Source organism: Lissotriton helveticus, chromosome 8 (genome assembly GCF_964261635.1).
Source record: "Lissotriton helveticus chromosome 8, aLisHel1.1, whole genome shotgun sequence".
Classification (NCBI taxonomy): domain Eukaryota; kingdom Metazoa; phylum Chordata; class Amphibia; order Caudata; family Salamandridae; genus Lissotriton; species Lissotriton helveticus.
In genome coordinates this window covers 1,344,814,640-1,344,836,948 of record NC_136069.1, presented here as the reverse complement: position 1 = coordinate 1,344,836,948, position 22,309 = coordinate 1,344,814,640, and the positions used below count along the sequence as shown (strand labels likewise).

At 44.3% G+C, this 22,309-nt stretch overlaps 1 protein-coding gene across 4 annotated transcripts in view; it reads right to left on the bottom strand.

The window, feature by feature from the left end:
- The window catches only part of DCAF6 (DDB1 and CUL4 associated factor 6), a 592,636-nt gene that overhangs the window by 134,256 nt on the left and 436,071 nt on the right, over positions 1-22,309 (bottom strand). For all 4 annotated transcript variants that reach the window (XM_078658334.1, XM_078658333.1, XM_078658331.1 and 1 more), the window contains 2 exons: positions 22,265-22,309; positions 17,429-17,544 (listed from right to left, as the gene is read on the bottom strand). The exon at positions 22,265-22,309 is cut by the window's right edge and continues 73 nt beyond it. In XM_078658334.1, coding sequence (XP_078514460.1) covers positions 17,429-17,544; positions 22,265-22,309 — 161 coding nt within the window. The remainder of the gene's footprint in view (positions 1-17,428; positions 17,545-22,264) is intronic.

The following is a 22,309-nucleotide window of genomic DNA, read 5'->3' as shown; positions in this document are numbered from 1 at the left end:
CTCAAGGATTGACCCGCAACTCGAAGCAACTTAAGTCACTTTTACCAATGTTCTGAAAACCTCATTCGTTTAAAAAAAAAAAAAAAAACACAAGCATATTCCTTTATATAGGTATAAACACTAATCTCAAGTAGGATCCCAATATGAAGAAATGTCTCAGTTGCAGATACTGTGAACATTAGGTTTTAGTAAATAAATGTAGTAGGCTGATTCAAGATTAACATGATCACAATATTTTTTAATAAAGAAGCAAACAATGACTTAAGTCTTAGGCTCTTTAAATCTGATGGCTTTTGCTGCATCTGCTTCAATCCCAAAAGTATGATGTTGGACCTGGGGGATGTTGTATATGAAGTTAACAATGATTGGTTATACACTAGAGATGCAAAACATTCAACAAGAAATCCTATTTTTGGTACTTGCATTCTAAACAATGAAAGGAACATCCAGGGACAAATGAGGATTTTACAAGGTTAAATTCAAATTAGGAATTCCTCTATTTGTCAAACTCTGTTGCCGTAATTTGCCTACAGGAAACACAGTGTGCAGGCAATTTAGACTTTTAGAGTTACAAGATATATGATAAGTGGTATATTATGCCTTTAATCAGTAGACCCAAAAAGGAACAAGTTATATACCTTTGCTAACGCTCCTCCGCTAGAGACTCTGTCCAATAGCAGATTACTCATCTTTTGAATATTCCCCAGGCATCAGAATGGATCCAGAAACTATTGAGCATTACCTATGCGCAAAGTAGGTGGCGCAATGTGGCTCTGCACTGATGCCATTTCGCTCTGGAAATGACATGCGGGGCTCATACAGATGCAACTCCAGCGTGCTGATGTCAGTTGGTTTTTAGGCAATCTGCTCCCCCAGATGCAGAGCCCCAATGACAAACTGGCTTTGACCAGCGCAGATTCCTAGACCTGAGATCCTATTAATGGCTAGAGCCCAATTCACAGAACGGGGAGGGTCAGTGAGGAATCTGTGGTTAGATAGAGTATCTACCAGAAAGAGTGTTACCAAAGGTAAGTACCTTGTTCTTCTAATGGAGGCTTATAACCTCAGATTCCTCATCTTTTCAATAGATACCAGAGCTGTACCTATTCGGAAGTGGGTCTGTGACTTGAATCAAATCAAAATGTCCTGTAGGACCATGTGGGCGTAATGCCAGTCTCAGAATTGGCTGTCCAGGCAGTAGTGCTTTGTGAATGTATGATCTGACATCCATGTAGCTGCCTCGTAGATGTCCACAACAGGAACTCAGTGTGACAATATAGTGGCAGTAGCTTTGGGTCTGGTGGAGTGAGATTGTTGTCCACTGGGAGGCTGCGTTTGGCCAATATGTGGCATATTTTTATGTAGAGTAAGATCTAGCAGGAGATGGTCCTTTTCTGCTTGGCCTTGCCTTTTTTCAGTCCAGCGCACCTCACAACGAGCAGATTGTCCACCCGGGGTTCTTTGGTACGATCTATGTAAAAGCTTGGTGCTCTTTTGGGGTCCAAACAATGGAATCTCCTCCTTAGAAAGGTGAAGCAAAGCATAGAATGCCAGGAGGGAGATGGTTTAAATAACGTGGAACAGCATTACAACGTTTGACAAAAAAAATGCTTGCAGCCACAAAACCAGTTTCTTTGGGAAGAAGGTGGTGTACAGTGGATTGATGCAGAGAGCCTGCAGCTCACTTACTCATTGTGCTGATGTTATAGCAACAAAAACACTATCTTCTTGAGGGTAAGAAGCCGCATAGGGCAGATGTGAAGCGCCTCAAAGGGAGTGCATATCAAATATGGAGGACCAAGATAAGGTCCCACTGTGGCATGACAAAATGAGAGGAAGGAAACAAGTTTTGTAGGCCTTTCAAAGAACTCATCACAACTGGTGATTTAAATATTAATGGCTGGTCCAACAACCGAAAAAGGCTCAAAAAGTCCAAATGTGCCCTTGAACTATGCCCAAAGCAAAGCCTTGCAGAGGAAGAGAAAAAAAAACCAACAGGAAGCCAGATAACTTGGCCGGGAGGGGCCAATCTGCAATGTGCTGCACCAAACCACAAATTTGTTCCAAAGACAGGGAAACCTGGCTGCCAAGATGACTTCAACCACCTCCAGAGAAAGGTTAAAAAGGATCAGCTATCACTGCTTAGTCATGATGCACGAAGGTGGAGACTGTAAAGGCCTGGGTGCAGAACAATGCTCTGCTGCTGCAACAGCATGGCAGTCTGATCAGAGGACAAATGCTCAAGCCCAGGAGCTCTGGACACCATACTCTCCCTGTCCAATCTGAGACCACTAGGATGAGTCGACGACTTGGGCCCAGTAGGTACTGATCTTTTTCAGAACTCTACAGGAGAAGTATCATCTGGAAGGTATACAGGAGTCCAGAGTCCCACTCAGGGGCGAAACGCATCTCCCAGTGAGTGATGCTTTGAAGACTCCAACACACAGAATTGTTGACATTGCACATTCTCATTGGTAACAAATATATTGAGCCAAGTTTCTGGTCAATTTACAGAAGAAACCCTGTGCCACCTCCATATATAACTGCCATCCATAATCCACTAGGGGTCGCCAGCTGAGTTTGTCCACCCGGCATTCTAAGATCCTACCAAGTGGTTCACACTAGGAAAATCCCTTGATGGACCAGCCATTTACAGAGGCCCTAATCCAGGACCCAACTCCAGCCAGCTTCTTGTAATGCTATCTTGTAATACTACATAGCAGTGGTAGTGTTATTCATAAGTATCTGTACCAGCCTCCCCTTAATGGACAGACTAATGCTTGCAACGTCAAGCAGATGGCCTGCACCTCCAGGAAGTTGATATGGTGCCAGGCCTCCGGTGGAGACCAGAGACCACTGATCACCACCTCTCTCAGGTGACCCCAACCCAGAAGTGACTCATCACTCATCACTTTCCACTGTGGGTGGGTTGGGGTGGAAAAAGGGGCCTGCCGCTGACCCAACTGTGGTCCAGTAATAACCACTGGAGACCTTTTGCAGTCTCTTCTGAAATCTGGACATGGTCAGAAAGGCCTGTTGATTTTGGGCTCACTGAGACTTCAGATCCCAATGCAGAAGCTACATATGCCACCTTGTGTGCTTGTTGACCAGGATTAAGGAGGCTCTCAGACCCAACAGTCTCAGAGTCAACCTTATCGAAATCCAGGACAGAGGTTAAAAGATCAGGATCATTCCCTGATTGCAGTGGCCTCTCCTTTCTGGGAGAAAGGCACAAAAACGAACTGTGTTCACAAAAGCTGTAATGAAGGGGAGCGCCTAAGAAGGGCTCAGGTGTCAGTGACTGCGGCACATTGATAGTGATCCCCAAAGATGACAGGAGACCTGCTATAGTGTGGAGGTGGATGGCGAGAGCCTAGGGAGAGCCTACCTTCAACAGCTAGTCATCAAGGTAAAGGTAGACTGGGACTCTAGAACTCAGAAGATGTGTTGCTACCACTGCCATCACTTTCATAAACACCTGAGGGGAACTGATGAAACCAAAGGGGAGTACAGCAAACTGAAAATGCTCCTATCCCACCATGATCCGCAGGTAGTGCCAGTGGGCCTGCAGGATGGTTATATGGAAATAGGCATCCTCTAGGTCTAATGCCACCATCCAATCTCGAGGCAGAAAAGACCAAAGTGCATACCCTTTTGGTCTCCCTATTGGGGGAAGTAGTTAGAAAAGTGTTCAGAATAGTCCAGCTAGTTGAGGCTTGCATCACTAAGCTCTCGGTAAAGAGGAGGTGCCGAGACACAAATGCAGGGTGGCCGGGGTAGGTCGGTGGTGTTGTTCAATTTGGTGGGGGGAGAAAGAGCAAGGTTTAGCCTAGGCTGCTAAGAGGGTCTCAATGAGGGCCTTGTTAAAAGGTAACAGGGGCTTAATAGTGGTTTTAAAAGACTGGAGAACTTTAGTCAGGAAATTTGTTTTGACCACTGAGGTAGGGAGCTTGAGGTCGAGAACTTCAGACGTCCTCTGCAGGGCTCCTGCAAAAGATGCACCCTCTTCAGTGGCAGGACATGGGGGTGTGAGCATCCCAGAGCCAGAAGAAGTGTCAAGACCACTAGAATCTTGTAGGTCATCATAACAGTTGTCTTCATGGCATGGTTGGCCAATTTCATCACCTGCCCCATAATTGTTGTCAGAATATGTGACAACTTCCTTGTGGAAGTGACATATCTAGTGGTGCTGGCTGTATTTCGACTGCAACTGAATCAAGGTCATCGAGACCTTGACTGTGAGATGGAGAGCTCAACGGGCACCTCTTCCTGTGGAATTGAATTCAGCATTGATGTTGACGTTCAAGGAACCAGTGTGGGTTTGGAAGCCAGAGTTGGTATGTTAGCCAGGAGCATTCCAGTTATGGATTTGGAGGATCTAACTGGTGCCAATGGCAAACCTGTTGGTGCATCAAAGGTAGTCGGAAGGGATCCGAAGAGTTGGTGCATTGCCTCACAGAACTCTTAGATTTGCCACAGTGTTACAGATTGACCCAGAAACTCATGTTGTGCTGGGACAAGTTGAGGGATGGGCTCCAATGTCGACCGACTTTCGGAGCATGATCGAGAGGAACGGGACCATTTGCGTGCCCTCTAAGGAGTTTAAGAGTGGCGGGGTAGGGCAGGGATGTGTTTGGCATTTTTGTGCTTCTTCTTCGACGTACATTGGAGTGTGAAGACTATCGACCCTGGATCAAATCCTGTGGCTCCTAGGACAGGAACTGGACCAAGACCAGCCTTGGACAGTTACGACGTGGGGTCTTCCAGTGTTTCTCAAACAGACAAGAGGTAGTTTAGGTTCTGCATCCTGTAAAAGGAAATCACATCAGCGAGCTGGAGTGGTGCCTATAAGGGCCCCACATTTGATTTCTAGAGCGGAAAAGCTTAAGCACAGAGCTCACAGCACCACCTACCGACATGCAGAGGTACTGTTCAAATGTTTCTGGATCCAATCTGATGCCTGGATATTATTCAAAAAGTGATGAATTATCGAATAGAAGTTTATATCAGCAAATTCTAATTATTCAAAATTGACTAGGTGGGTCTTTAAAAAACAAAAACAAAAAACAAACTGGAGATCTCTTCAGAAGTTGCATTAGCAGTTTACTTTATGGACAATATCAAATTAATTTGCCTCCTTAAAAAAATAGCATAGATAATATTTTGATAAATGCATTATTTAGTCTTTTTTATCTATAGCATGACATTCCTTTTATTGTTTCTTATGATTTTAACTGCAACATATTTTCTGGTGAGCCTGAAGCCTCATGCTTCACAGAATATGATTAATTAAGTGTGATATTAGATTTTAAAGACAAGCACTTTAGAGCTTAACCCAATTTCACTGACAACCTATAGTTTGTGGGAATTACTTTGCAATAACTTTCTAGATAAGATCGGAACCTCAGATTTTAATTCTCTCAACAAGTTGAGAAGGGACTACCAGAGCACGCCCAATTAAGGCATGTCCAAATGGTATATCTGTAGTAGCGTTTTTCCTTAGGTTTGTATTTTCATGAAAAATAAGTATGATGAATAATGATTTTTATGATCAATCTAATACGGAAATGCAGACATGTTTACTGTGATATATAGAATTGTGTTCATTAATGTAATTTAGTTGTGATACAAAATATAGACGTCATATTGGGTGACATGGATGCTGTTCTGATGCTGTTTTGATATTCACTCCAGTTCTTCCCCCCATCCCATCTTGCCCCCCTGTGCATCTTCTCTCCCAACAAGATATGCAGAAGCAAAGAGAAATTGATGCCATGGATTTTTAAGTGCTGTGTCTCTGTTGTGAATTAACTTGATGGTGCTCTCAACCGTAACATTTCTTTCAAGATATTGGTGTGGAGTTTTACGGTCTAAATGTTGGAGTTTATTTTCAAAATCGTCGGATATCAACAACACAGTAGATGCTCGATCTTTTCTAAAAATTGGATAATACTTATGAACTTAATAATGAAGTTTGGTCCTCTGATTTGTCTAAAACATGTTACTCATTAGCAAGCCATTATGAGACCTTGTTTGCCCTCATTTGTTATGCAAGAATTCTGTATAAGAACCCCTTGGTTTTGGGTGTGAGCTCATTCCACTAGCGATACTCTTGATTTCTTTACAATTCTGACAGAGTGATTTTTTCAGAGAGATTTTCCTTAACTGCTTAGTTATGGAAACTGCCCAATTTATTTATGATGTACTTGAGCCTTGGTGGCAATTATTCTGTACTGTTTGAGATTTCTGGAATAAAACCCTTTAATTTTCTCTGATCTAGAACTCAGTTATTGAGTGATCTCAGTTACTTATTTTGCTACTCTGCTAAAGTGATGTTGAGTTGGCTATTAGGGAGTGTGCCTTTTAATGCAAGAGCATCCTCAAACAGAACCGTCTGTGGTAAATTTCGACATTATCTAAGTTTTGCGGTGTCCTGGACATGGGGTAAGGTTCCTCTACAACATACGAATGGACACACTAGAGGACTGGATTGAGGTCCAAGAATTTATTCTGCCTGCTCTGGCTGACTGTCACAAAGATGAATGATTGTTATATATCTGATTGCTTGCACTGCTTCACCTGCTTAATAAAAGATGCCCTGTTGTTTTGTAGACTACAATGTGACCTTCAATTCGGGTGACAGGTGTAGACAGTACAATAAAATGAAAAAATTAGGGATTTACCATTCCCGATTACATGTAATTCAAGCTCATTATAAAGAAACTTGGGTTCAAATTCAAATAGATAGTTGTGATGTTCTAACAAATAAGTCAGACAATGCAAATTGCCTTAAGCAAGAGTATGTTCTCACCACCACCTTTTTTAACCTCTATGTGGCTGACTTTAAAGATCACCTAGCCTAATTTGGTACGTTTTCTTCCATCATTGAGTGCACTACAATTTCCCCTTTTGCCTACGCTGATGATTTAGTACTGATAGATCAAACATCTGCAGGACGCCAAAGACTGTTGGAATCTTTAACGATATTCACCCAGAATAATTGTCTGATCGTGAATAATTTGAAGTCAAAAGTATTAACACTTGGGAAGGGGAAATGCTCCAATTCCTTGTATGTAAAAAGTGTTAAAATTGAAGTAGAGCAACAATATAGGTATCTGCGCTACACCTTTGATTGTACTTTGATCTGGAGGTCCTATCATTGTGATCTAGCTAATCGCATTCGACAAATTAGTATTGGAATCTCGAGTTTTAATTATGGAATGACAGTAAATCTTTAATACTCTATTGCAAGTTTTTTAAAGGGAAATAACCTCTGTATTGTTCTGTTCTTTCATTCCTAATGCTCAGGCAGTTAATCAAATGGATATTACAGAAAAATCCTGCCCTTGACTAATTCTATTACTAAGCCAGTCAACTACCCAACACCTCACTTACTTAGAACTCAGGCTCCCAGCAGTTCACAGACTTGTTACTAAGATTGTTATAACATACATGAACAAACTCTGTTGCAGTTAGCCCAATGTGCAATCTCTCATCATTTGGAGGGTGCTGTAAAATTTTAACTCTATTCTTATTGGCACATTTGATGATCAACTGAAACAGTATAGCATCGTGATCGTGACTGCTTAGGGTACAGAGTATGAAGCGCATACATTGTAACCAAGACAATTAGAGAACAAGCATTTAAGGACAGCAAATTAGACTGGACTCTTGAGTATCACTTGCTTTTTGTATTTCCACAATCTTACTTACACATGTACATATTGCAGTTTATTTTACATTAAAATTGGGTTTCCGCTATTGCAACTTCCAAAATGCAATGGATACAGGATGAGGAGCAACATATCACGCTCTCTTAGATTACGCAAATAGGACAATGAGTCACTGATTTATATTCTATCTATTTTTCCAGGCCGCATACATATGTGTTATTTAAGACCCACTTGTAAATACCATTTTAGGATACTGTTGCTTTAGTGGTGATTAATCATTTTTTCAGTTTCAGTATTTGATACACAACATTGAAAAGATTGTGTTGCTTTAGAAATCATATACAATTTTTATGATAACTTGTACCTGGAAGCATACCAATTTTTATGAACTGCAATAATGACTTATTCACTTGTATGCAATTATAGCATAACAAGGTTGTATCTTCTGTATGCTAATAAACTTTTACTTGCTCACTTACCTAGTACCAAAGTGCCAGCAAACATGAGCCTGAATAGCTGAATTGTCAAACTATGGTTTAAAATCATGAGATCAGCGAAAAGGACCAACGTGATCTTAGAGTTTACATTAACTGCCTCCAATCAAACTCTGCTCTAAATTTATGACTATGTGAACCTGAAATGGAAATGAGGGCTCGCTCTACAAGTTCAGAGATAAAAAAACATAAAGAGTGTATGTGTGTGCGGGAGAACTTCCAACCTGAAGATGTCAGTTAACTCCCCAATGTTGACTGTATCTACATAATATAGAAGTCTATGAACATCAATGCTCCCTTCTGGCTGTCTACCATTATGAGGAGTTGGTGCTAAATGTCCAGAGTTAGATTCACAACCTCTTATGTAATCTGAACTGTTAACTAGGTGTTTATAAATGGCAAACACAATTCTAAATTCTGTATCCTGATACAGGAAGCAAAAGATGTGCTATTATTCTATCAAAAAGATCATTTAAAACAGCAGACCGCAATAAGGTACAAAAGTGTGATTGTCTAGATATTGGGAGAATCGTCCATGCAAATTACTTGGTACACTCACATGGTTTACGTTTTTAAGGTATTTGCAAACCTTCAATATCGTCATCCCCAGAATATTGCTCTTGGTATAATAGAGAATTGAATAAAAATAGAACAATAGGAGAGCATCTGTAGAATATCAGTAATGGGGGGTCCTGGACCAGAGTGACATTAAGAGAGTAATAATAAAAGATTAGGGCAAACCAAGGAAAGAAGCAATGCAGTACATAGTCCTAAGTAGAACGTATAAGACACAGAATACCCAATATGTATTTTTGCACAATAACAATATTCTTCTGATCTACTAGACATCATGCTGAGGATGGGCACGTTGATGGGTGAATGGACTGTGAAAAGAACGGATTGCTGGACCCTAATCTACAAAACAAGCATTTACAATGCAATGGTCTCGGCATTATTAAAGGTAGAGCTATTGGCATTGCTCATGCCATTTTTTTAAAAAAATCTTAAATAAATGGCATTGTCATTAACATTGCCAATAGCTTAATCGTTAAATAAATGTCATTGTCATTTACAATGCCAATAGGTTAATCGCTTGCAAATGCATGACCTATTGCATTTACACCCACACAGAGCCACCCACACACACATACAGAGCCCCCCACACACACCCACAGAGCCCCACACACACACACACACCCACAGAGCCCCCCCCACACACCCACCCACAGAGCCCCCCCCCACACACACACAGAGCCACACACACACACACACACACACACACACAGAGCCACATATACACACAGGAGAGCAAGCACAGCGAGGGGGCAGGGAAGCAAGCACAGCCAGGGAAGCAAGCACAGCCAGGGGGCAGGGGAGCAAGCACAGCCAGGGGGCAGGGAAGCAAGCACAGCCAGGGGGCAGGGAAGCAAGCACAGCCAGGGGGCAGGGAAGCAAGCACAGCCAGGGGGCAGGGAAGCAAGCACAGCCAGGTGAGCAAGCACAGCCAGGGGGCAGGGGAGCAAGCACAGCCAGGGGGGCAGGGGAGCAAGCACAGCCAGGGGAGCAAGCACAGCCAGGGGAGCAAGCACAGCCAGGGGGCAGGGAAGCCAGCACAGCCAGGGGGCAGGGAGGCAAGCACAGCCAGGGGGCAGGGAAGCCAGCACAGCCAGGGGGCAGGGAAGCCAGCACAGCCAGGGGGCAGGGAAGCCAGCACAGCGAGGGGGCAGGGAAGCAAGCACAGCGAGGGGGCAGGGAATCGGAGGTCAGAAGGGGAGAGAAGGGAAAATGTATGTGAATATTTCTGTGACTTACCTAAAACTTCTAACTCAAAGTTCTTCTATTCGTCCTCCACTCTCTCTGCACCCCAACACTACTGCACCCCGCTTTACTAATTTTACAGGATATGGGGAGACTCCTAGATAACACCGGCAAGAAGGTGAGCTCCGCCTAACTGTAAAAACATGTCAGGCTGGCAGGAAAGACCTAATCAGAACCCCATGTGGAGGCGAGGCATGGCCACATCCGCAGTCATTTCATTCTGACAACGGCACATGTGGTACAAACAGAACATTCATTTTTATGTTAATCTTGAAAGAAGTGAAGGATTGCATTGCCCTGGACACGCACGCCCACAGGCACACACACTCACGCACAAATGCTTTTACATACACAGGCAAACACACAGAGGCAAACACACATACACAGTTGCGCGCACACGACCAGGCACGCACACACACAGATGTACACACACACACAGAGATGCGCACACACGCCCAGGCACGCACACACAGATGCACACACTGATACGCACACGCGCCCAGGCACGCACCCACACAGATGCGCAAACATACACACAAGCACACACACATACACAGATGCGCACACACAGGCACGCGCACACACACAGACATGTATTCACATACAAGGCAACCACACACAGGCATGTACACATACACAGATGTACACACACGCCCAGGCACGCTCACACAGACACACACGCGCACACACACACACATTCATGTTTCCGTCTGCGAGGCTAGGAGAAGAGTTAATTCCAAACTCCCTGAGTGTTCACATCTATGGATCTTATGGCCATCATTCACATGCATAATATCGCCCCATAGACCCAGCACATTCATGAACGTCCCGCCACACTGGGCTCCATTAATATCCCCAACAGACCAACTTGGCCCGTTACGGAGGTAAATATGACATAGTATTCCTCTGATTAAAACATATCTTTAGAACTCCATTAATTGCCAAAAGCACCTCTAGCCCACAGTATTTTTCAATAAGATCTATTCAATGCTCTGAGACTTGCCTCATTCATACATTTGCCTCTTACATCTCACGAACACCATTGCCTAACAGATCGCTAGTTCAGTCGGACAGAAAAGCCTTCCCGCAGACAAAACGGCTTACCCTCAAGACCTTCCCCACGGCTTGTAGGACCATTCTGCAACTTAACCCGGTCTTGGAGCTGGGAGAGAGTCCGGGACAGTCCCCGCTGAAGCTGCTGTGATCGCCTACCATGATAGGGAGAAGGAGCAGGAAGGGGGCTCGTGGGAGGGGAGGGCTGGGGACAGGGGGAGGCAAATCCGAGGGGTACCAGAAAAAAGTCTACAATTGCCAAAAGAAGTGGCTGTAATATGAACAAGGCCGGGGCTGGAAATTCAGACTAAAGAGCCCAGTTTATGGAAACAGACCCACGGCTGTGATTCTCAAGAAAAGATTCAGGTGACCCCGTTTTCTGATCTGCGTACATATAATTAAAGTACTTTTTGTGGCATTAATAAAGACTTATTTGTATAACATTTCCACTGCGCTGCACAACGGCCACCTTTATGCGGTGTGAGGGCTTTTTTTTCGAAATGGAGTTCAATTTATACAAATTATTTGTATTTTTAGCTCTGGCCTGCGTGTGGCTGGATGGAGTCTATGGAAAAAGGAGTACTGTTTGAGCCCCCCTGTAAAAAGAAATCTGATACATTTCTTTTCAAAATAAAGAACTATGAGGCCTCTGTGCGTGCGGTTAACCCGTTCGGTTCCAATTCAGTCAGGAAGGCATAAGCAGGGGAAAGTCTAGTTTCAGCGTGAACAAGTTTTAAAAGGTATACGTGGGTATCAAGCAGTCTTCAGTGTGTACACCTAAATCTGATGGATTAAGCTGTATTTCTTTTTCTGAACATAGCTTTACTATCCCTCGCAGTAGTTGTTGGGTGGCGTCTTGGTCAGTAAAGCCGTTTTTGGGGATGGTCTTCGGGGGCGGGGGTAATGTTTTTTTCCAAATTAGTATGGAAACCTCGCCATGGATTTGGACACTGGTGAGAGAGTCTGCTGTGTGCAGATTATTTTAGAGAATGAAAGCATGCTCTAAATAGGAGGCATTACTAGTGACTGATTTACTGACTGGTAACCGACTTATCCGTCACGTCTGTACCTTTGGCCCACAGCCATTGCTTCATGAGGACGTCTTTATCCGCACGTCCTCCGCCATCCTTAATCTTCATTTTGGAAACAGACTCAACTTTCCGTTTTCTTCTTAAACTACCCGATTAGGATCGGGTTGGAAGTATCACCGGTCCCCAGACAAAGTATCTCCACACGTTTAATCAGCCCTGAAGAGTCACGGCTAAGGCTGTTGACGAAACACGTGTCGGCTGGACTAGTGTTTTTCTGTGGTAACTCTCCTTGACAGGGGACACCACTGGTGAATAAACAAACACCTTATAAAAATCTCTTATGGTGATCAAAATCCCTTCTTGCGTAAACATTTGTGATACTATTCACGAGAAATTATTATTATTGTGTGCTCTGGTTTTTGTTTCAGTGTCCTTCTCACATCCTCTGCCTTCCCCGACATCTCCTGGGGGGGGGGATAAATAGTTCGGTGTGCCCGCTCTGCGCATTCACGACTCTGGGCGCTATCTTCGCATCAGGTGCTGCCTCCTCGGATGCCAGGGTCGCATGCCTGCCCCCTCTCTCTGCTGGAGAGGACTCACCCACCCTACCCTGCCTCGTCCTCTCACATCACCTGCTCGCTGCTTCGGCGAGCACTGCATTTGGCGCTATTCCGATTCTATGCGCTGTGTGCCACCCCTGCTGGATGCCCTGGAGTGGGTACTGGTTTACTGCCCTTAACCCCTGATATCCCTGCACACAGTAAATTGCCCTTCCTAACCTCCCCCACAACTGTTTTCGGCTGTGGTAGAGCGCAGCCCTCTAGGCGCTATTCCTAGACAGCGGAGCTCCGAAGATCTCTCCACTAACCACGCTGCGCCCCGCCTGTTCCCACCCCTGCTCAGGGCTGTGGGTGAGCGGGGCTCGCTCTGAGACCCTGGGTAGGCACGGACTCCGGGCACACGTGCCGTGGACAGGCTGCTGTCTCAGCAGTCGCCCACTCCTGCTCCGTGAGATCGGATGGCAGAGACCCATGTTCGCCACTTAGGAGGTTAATCCCGGCACACTCAGCTCGCCATCACTTGTACACAGGGGAGCAGGTCCGCTGCCGGCTGCTGCCCCAGGAGACCCATCTGTACTAGGAGGGCACCGGCAGATATGTGCGTGCCCCGTCTCCACCAACAGGGCCCTGCCGTGTGCAACGTACTGACAGATGCGTGCGTGCCCCCGTGTGCACCGGCAGACCTTTCTAGCATCTCGGTGTGCCGCCGTCAGATTGCTGCACCATGAGTCTGCCACCAAGAGATCCCAGCACCAGGTGTGTGCCACCGTCAGATCTCCGCAAACACGGGGGCTCAATTGCCTCTTTCACGGGGGCGCGCAGCACAGAGGTGGTTCTGTGGTCGGGGGGTGGGGGCCAATACACGCGGCAGCAAGAAAAACGCAAAATGGCGGCCGCAAAGCTCCGAGCATTTTCGGATTCAGGGGCGTGTTTTGGCGTTCTGAGTGACGTGTAACGTCACAGGGCGAAAGAACGCCAAAAACACGCCCCCGAATCCGAAAGAGGCGGGGCTTGTTTGGAGTGACTCCCTTCTCCTCCAATGGCTGGCCTCCGTTTAGGAAGCCAGCCAATGGAGGAGAGGTGGAGGAGAGAGGCGGGTTCAAGCACCCATCTCAAAAACATTAAATCTCTTCCCGGAAGCTGGCAAGCCAGCCTTCCGGTCCTCGACCTAAAAAAGATGGAGGGAGAAAAGGATAGGAAACTGTAACAAATATGTAAACAGAAATAAACAAAACTGTCAGACAGATACAGGAATGGTTTGGTTGTGGAATAAAGAGGCATGGGGTGGATTCAAGACTAGATAGCCCTAGTATTCGGCAACCCAGACATCCAGCAGAGAATGCCAAATAATAATAAAATAAAAAAATACCTTCTCCATGGGCACACACACACATCACTGACAGCAGCTTGGCCAGCCTCACACACAGGACCTGGACATTAAAAGGCACAAACATAGTTAACACAATGTGGACAGTAGCAGAACAGGTTTCCCGAACAGCGCAGAAAGGCTCAACAGTAGCAACGCACACTGCCCCTATACAAAACAGACTCACAAAGCCCTGTGCAGGGAATGCGTGGAGGCAGCATTTTACCCATCCAGCTTCTACTAACAAGGAAATGAAAACTGCACATCAATCTGCTTCTGAAGATGTGAAAATGCATTTAAAACTGTCCATAATCCTGGTTAGGGAATCCTATGTAATCTCCCTGAAACAACATTTCTCAAGCATAAGTATTTTAAGTAGTCAACACACTCCATACAGAGCACTGCATGGGGAGGGGCAGATAATGTCCCTACACTTATTTATACATTTCAACATCACTTTCTCTAAAATACCAACAACGTAGGACTTTAATTTTGGTATATGAAGATGCACCATATTTTCCTGATGAGGTTAAACTGGACGGGTCTCCTCTAACAGAGGGATTTTGGAAAATGTCAGGCTATCGAGACGGACACCAAGCAGAAACGCAAGCAAAGAAGGGGGTCGTGTATTTGTCACTGAATAGAGATTGAATGACTAATCATTCAAACTAGGTTACTGTATCCACATGGCAACAGTTTCTGAACAAGCATTTGCAATGCAATAGGTCTCGCAGCATTAAAGTTTGAGTTATTGGCATTGTATATGACAATGTGTTGCATTACATTTTTAGCAAAGTCTGTATTGTGTATGAAGCTCTCACATCACCACCCTTTAAGCCACCGTTCATCGTGCGCACAGCACCACCACCTTCAAGCCACCATTCCACGTGCACACAGCAGCACCACCACCACCTTTAAGTCTCTGGTCCTCGTGCACACAGCACCGCCACCTTGAAGTCACTGGTTCTCGTGCACACAGCACCACCACCATAAAGCATCTGGTCCTCGCGCACACAGCACCGCCACCTTGAAGTCACTGGTTCTCGTGCACACAGCACCACCACCATGATGCATCTGGTCCTCGCGCACACAGCACCTCCACCTTGAATCAACTGGTCCTTGTGCACAAAGCACCACCACCTTGAAGCCACAGGTCCTCGCGCACACAGCACCACCACCTTGAATCAACTGGTCCTTGTGCACAAAGCACCACCACCTTGAAGCCACAGGTCCTCGTGCACACTGCACCACCACCTTGAAGCCACTAATACTCAGAACAGACATTACCCCCGAATTATCTACACACCACAGTCAACTGCAGTGCATGCTGTCAGGAGGTTGCACCCCAAAACAGAGATATCTCCTGTAGCCCGCTACACACCACCCTGCAGTCACCAACACAGGACAGACCCCCCTACAGCTGGGGGCGTGGCCGGGTGTCATGGGCCCTGGTGCAAGAGAGGAAATGTCCCCCTGGCTGCTGTTTGAACCATAAGATAGATCAATACTCAGGGTGCAGTCGGAGCCCTCAGGCCTCTGGGTCGCGGTATTACTGCACCTGCTGCACTAATGGACACTCAGAGTCGTTCCTTGCGATCCCCGGTACCACATACAGCCACCTGCAGGACTTTATCTGGAGATTTCACCCCAGAAAAGAGGCACAGTGGTGTTCTCAATACTCCAGCGTCCCTTATTGCACCCCAGAAATAATACACAAACCACACCCATCTGATCGGCGCTCTGTCACCCGCGGAATGTTTCAGGTCACCGGCTCTCGTTGTCGCGGTGTCTCATTTATAGTGAAACCATGTGAGTTTTTGAGTTCTGCACAATTTGTCAAAGCGCGGCGTTCTGCAAGCACGCACTCTAGGCGCAATACAAAACCACGCGGATCCTATGGAGATATTTTGACAAAACTTTAGGCAAAGCGCTTGCTGCCAAAATAATAAAAATGCTTACAAAGGCAGAGGCCTAATATTTAACTTAAATTCCTGTGTGTTGCGATCCGACAATCAGTGTGGAGGTCCCCTGACATATACATATAATCTGTGCTGAACATTACTTTACTTTACCGTGATAAGATACGAAAGCAGAGCGACAGAGCTGCTGAACAGGAGAGCGAGCCCTTCTTAAAATGGCCAATGACTGCAATATGTGCGCGCGCACTCGAAAACGAAACCTAGCGTGGGGGCGGGACTTCCGTCTTGTGCACGAAGCCCACGGAGTTCCTGGTCCGAGGAGCAGTGGGCTCTCCCTCAGGCATGGGAGCCCCGCGGAGGCGACAGAACACCGGATTGGCGGTAAGTGGGCCTTGGGGGGGCTTTCGTATGAGTGTGTGTGTGGGTGTGTGCGTGTGTGTGTATGTGTGCGACGGCGGGGGTGTCTCTGTATGTGTGCGTGTATGTGCACTCCTGTGTGTGTCTCTCTGTGTGCGACGGGGGGGGTCTCTGTGTGCGTGCGTGTATGTGCGCTCGTGTGTGTGTGCGCATGCGTGCAGGGGGAGGTGTGCCTGTGTATGTTTGCGCTTCCCAGGAGACAGCCACGGCGAGCGCGGCGCGTTCCAGTTTCAAATCGCCTCCAAGGTGATGGGCGCGGCCAGGATTGTCTCCTGGGAAGCAGACACGGCGACAATAGGTTCTCGGCGAGAACGCGCTTCCGCGCGCTTAGCCGAGACCTAAAAAGGGAAGGTGTTATGCTGTATACTTGTTCTTATTTCTTTTTTTCTTTTCTATTTTTCATGTCCTGCGCACATACACCTGTATAGATGGATTAGCCATATGCCTATCATAGAGAATTAGGTTGATCTGACTGTAATATTAGAAAATCTTTGCTTATCTCATGTGTATTTCTGTTTGAAATGCTACTAAAAAGTATGCCGTTCCCTCCCAGGAGACATTAGCACAGTTACCTGCACAACAGGCTCAAGAAACCATTTTTAAGACAGGACTGGGAAGAGATGAAACCATATTTCACAAAGGGAACAGACAAGGGGTTTCTCAACAGGGGAAAATATTTTCCTACTGAGAAAGAAGGCGAAATACTTTTTCATGAAAATTAACAAACCTGTAACAACTCTGCCTTGCGGACTGTGTGAAGGAGTATATTTGGTGAAAGAGGGCTATGCATGGAAATCTACAATTCGCTAAATTTCCATTGTATATTGTCAATCGTGAAAATTGTCAAAGATTGACAGAAATCCACGATTTATAGATTCTGGAGACTTCCTCTTAAATGTCTATAAATCGGACCAATAGCATTCTGAAAATTGCATTATTTAACTTTCCAACTTGAATTAAAACAAAGTGAACCACTTTCTCATTGATGCAGTGATAGTAGCAGGAAAAAGTCTGAATTAAAATCACATAAGAATATTTAACAGTGTGTTGTGTGTCTGTGTTGTAAATAACAAAACATGCACAAACCTTTGTCCTACCTGGTTCCACACTTTCTGTTTCCGTGTGGCCTGAGCTGTGTGCTTTCAATGGCGCTTCATCTTTTGACGTTCTTGAGTAACTTGAACCCCCTCTAGAACTTGAAGCTGTGTTACTCCTAATGAACAAATAAGTCAATTATTTAGTCATTAATAACAAAATAATAAAAGTAAGACTCAAAAGCGAGATGAGGAATATTAATCTTATCTGCTGCCATGGTAACTATAATCCTTTTATCATTAAACCAGTTGAAACTGGCGCATCAAAAACATCTTAAGTTTAAGGAGAGGGATTAATGAGGGTCACACTGCAGCAAAAGAGACACAAGGCCTTAAGATAATTAATTTCCTGAAGACACAAGAGAGTCCTTAGTTTTAAGACGGAGCACAGGCAGCACCTTGTCTGTTATGTCTACTAGGACAAAATGATTGCTAGAGTTTGTTTCTTGGGGTACACTGACAAACTCTGGTTCACAGATTATCCCAGGGAACCAGATGTGGAGAATAAAATGTAAAAACAAAAGGTACCTTATAGGAGAATACAGCTTTTTTAAAAAACTGTTTTGTGAAATCTCTAATAGCTATTACGACTGCAGGATCTAGAGTACAGGCAATACAAATTCCTTTCAAATATAAAAAAAGAAATCCAAAAAGAAATCCAAAAAGAAAGACAAGCTATCACTTTTAAAAGTACAAAGGTTTGTTCATTTTCCAAATTTCAAACAATTTTCTGCCATTGCTTTCTTTAGAAAAATTGAATAATCTGCATCTGATAACAAGACAAATGCATATCTTGGAAGAATGCCAATGCACTCATTTTTGTTGAGGGAATATGTCCAAACTTGGAAAGATGAATACAGGATAAACTGGACAACAGAAATCAACTTTAATGTACAACCTGAAAAGTATGGTCAGCAGAATATCAATTTTAGGAGAAAGTGAAGAAACATTTGGCTCTCAGGAATTAACACATGGAAACAAATCGATAGGTAAGCAACAACATATTTCTATGGCAAACAGAACTCAGCAGTGTTAAGATGAAATTTGCCGACCATCTCTGCAGCTAGTCAATACCCACCATCTTCTATTTTGCTTTATATGTTTTCCATTTGTTTGCACATTTCGAGAGGCCCCTAGACCCATAGGCACCCAAACTGCAGACCGTGTGCACCTTATGGATGTCCTTGGTATACCCTATGACTATGAAACCCTCTACAACTTAAAGGTCCTGGTTGGTGGCAGCATCATGTGTTTGGGATGCAGTAGCTATATTCATAGTGGTAAACTAAGTCAACTAAGTTAATTTACCCGGGCAAACAGGCCACTTCCAGCTAGTTTGTTCATTTAAAGCCAATCAGTAAACATTATGTGCATATCTGCATTGGTTTTGCAATCACGATCATCACTATCACTTTTGGTGTATCTGTTATAGGGGTTACCCTTAGATAATCATGAGCATCTCTGGCTATTTCCTATTAAAAAAGACAAGGACAGAACACTGATCGCTGCTTCCTCTCCCAGTCTCCAGATTCAATCTGAGAAGGATACACAAAATTCCCTGCCAGAGCAGCTCGGTGGAGATTGTACCCGACTGTTGGTAGGTGGGCACCAGCAAATGCAGCACATTGAAGGAGCAGGGCAAGGTCTGCCATTCCCAAAAGCCACTGAGACCCATATTACAAATGTCCTAGAATAATCAGTGTCTTTTCCTCACTTGTAATTCCCATAACCGGGGACTACGGACAAGCTGGAAAATCCAGGTCATGGAAAAAAACAGATTACAACATTTTGATGAATAATATGTGGATGCCTGTCTTTCAGATCTAACTGCTGCCTGCATTCCTTGGGTTACACTTCACAACTCCTAATTACGATTGCTTAGAAACTCTGGTTACTGGGCACATCAGAATAAACAGCTCACTCGTAATCAGGGCCATAGATGGAGTACTGTGTCCCAACCTAGTTTTAATATGCATTGGAGCTGATTGACAGGGGACTGCTATCCGACTGCCATAGACTGTAAACATAAAATGTATTCTGACCTGCATGGGCCCTTTAGTGCTTCCTGAAAAAGGAGCTCCATCCTACCCATGACTTCAAAGTTACCTGGCCTTGACAGAGTGGATGACAACAAACACCACAAAAAGTGAAGGAAAGCTGACACACAGCACCAAGAAGTCATCTATACCCTCATGCAGAGACCATGGGAGGCCCAAGAAACTACCACCTGCAAGTGCATTGTAATCTGAATGGTGACTTGGGGAGAACAAACCCCCTGCCTGTGAGAAAGTATACATGTGAGCCTTGAGGCATGGTGACACCATTCCCTGCCTTGTCCAATTCCAATACTCAGCAGTGCGTACCATACCCCCGCCTCTGGCCCAATTCCACTACAATGTGGTTTGAGCACGCACACCCCCCAGTCTAGTGCATGCATACCTCACCAGTTTAAAAAGGTCCATGGAGCAACAAAATGATTTAACAGAGCCAGTTGGGGATCATCTGACCTTACCTTACCTTACCTTACAGAATACAAATCCAGCACTCTGCTCACATGCACACTAGCTGGGTCCAGATAGCTCGAAGAGAGCTTTCTTTCATGAGTCTAGTATGTACACTTGTGCTTGTGGGTTCAACACAAGTAACAGCCTCAAGGGTCAGAGAGTCCTCTGTCACTTCCCAATACAAAGATCTACAGACACGCTGATGTTGAAGCAGTTAACTGGAGGTTCTAGGAGCCAGGGTCATAAGATAATCACTTTTAATGAGACCGACAGAGCCTATTTCTAAACTAAGAGAGAAAATATCATCCCAGTCTGGAACTCCGATCATTGCAACACTTGATTGATTCTGCAGTTTTGGAATCATACTTTCTTCCAAATGATTGCAACAACTGTATTCTGCAATGTTATTGTGTATTTTCGGTTTTAAGAATTACCAAACATTTGGTGGAACAGTCTTATTTTCTCTTTATTCACAAACAGTATGGCACATGACTACCGTTGCAAATTAGGATATTCCGCTGTAAGAGGCAGTACTCCATGTACACACCCAGTACACATGGAACCTTCAGATTAATCATCTCCAAACACCAGATGAAGAATCTCCTCCATTTGAAAGTGTGAATGGATCAGGTCACCAGATCTTTACACTCCTCATTCAAAGTGTTCATGCAGAGTGCTTTAAATGACATTACTGGAAAAACTCAGAAGCCAAGTGGTCAACTTCAGACATGGGACTGTGGTGACAGATCTTGCTCCCTACTCTGAATAAAAGATCCGGTTTGTCCTGCGATCTCATGTGAGATTGTTCTGAATGAGATACAAGTCTGAATACCACCATTACCATGGTCACTAAGAAGAAATGACAATCCCACATTCAGAATTGTTGTACTTGATCATTATTTTTGGTAGGATATGAATGGCATTTAAATTACCTAACTTGTGTATCAGTTATCTTGTCCACCTGGAACCGGCTTCTGTTTAGAATTTTGCATTTTCGGTAATGGTGAAAATAACTAGATGAAAAACCCCCAATCCGACGATTTTAATATGGAGAACTTGTGTTTCTTCATGATGTATTTACTGAAATTGTATTCTTTTTCATTTTCTAATATTCAAAGATAGATTGTTGTTATTTGTAGAGATTATGCCAGGAGCCAGATAGATGCTAACTAAGCAATTCTTAAGCTTGGTGGCAGAAGCTGGAGCATGTCCATCTAGTTTTATCGGCATAAGATAGTGCTCTACACCCAAACAGTCTTACTAAGGCATACAGCGGACATCATGATATTTCTATCATGTCCAACCTATACGGAGGGAATGATAGAGTCATAAAATGGTTAGCCAAAAAAGCATTCAACCAGTCTAGCACTATCCATCTATGACAAGCTCCTCCAGGATCAGAGGTAGGACACAAGGGTACCATGGATCACCCAGCCACATTTCCCCATCCACAATCCCCCTACTTAACAGATTGTCACCAAAAGCACTGTTTCGGTCCATTGCCATATAGAAGACTTACACTCTGGGTGAGAAGTGGCAAACAATCATTCAATAAACTCAGCCTAAAATGTTTCTGGACTAAATATATTTGTTGAAGACCCGGAGGAAACATCTTTAAAGAGTCCGCTCTCCTCCTATCCGTAGTGTCTCATTCCATATGGTCAACGTTTGAACTCTAGTAGACTTAAATCAATGGGTATCAACTGAAGAAGTACCACCATCTGTCTAGATCATGACAATAGGTATAAATTGAGCCTTGAGGAACAAGTCAATCAACTTGTTCATATATGGCAAGACTCTGTATTAAATATCAGGAGGACTGGCAATGATTGCCAGAAAAAAAGAAAGAAGAACCAGCCCATCAGCAGGGAAACCTCATGCAGTCCACACAGTCACTTGGAATGACCCGCTAGAAAGCCACAATATCGGAGTGCAGTGTTCATTTCCCTTTTTTGGTTTGTTGGTTGCCTTGTTGGATTCTACTTAAATCAGGGCTCCTTGTATAACTTTTCATTTTGGCACAGGGAGTGATGCCCTTCCTTAGCCCAGCTGGGTCTGTTCCAAGATGTGTGTAACTTTAGCTGAAACTTGTTTAAGACCCATATATTGTTTAACCATTTATTAATAAGAAATAATGGTTATAGATACTAGTATAGTAATCTGAAAACTGGAATTAAGGAGACCTGTGAGACAATTGCAGTAGGAATGCATGTTAATTTTAACAATGCTTCAAATTATTTTTTAGGTTCTTTGCATGTCTTGCATTAAATATACGAAAAAAGAAAGTTAAACTGTTTAATGCAATGCAGAGATACAAACAAGAAAGGTACCTCACCACTCATCTGTGAAGTCCAGCTTAATTGTGCTTGTCGTAGTCCCC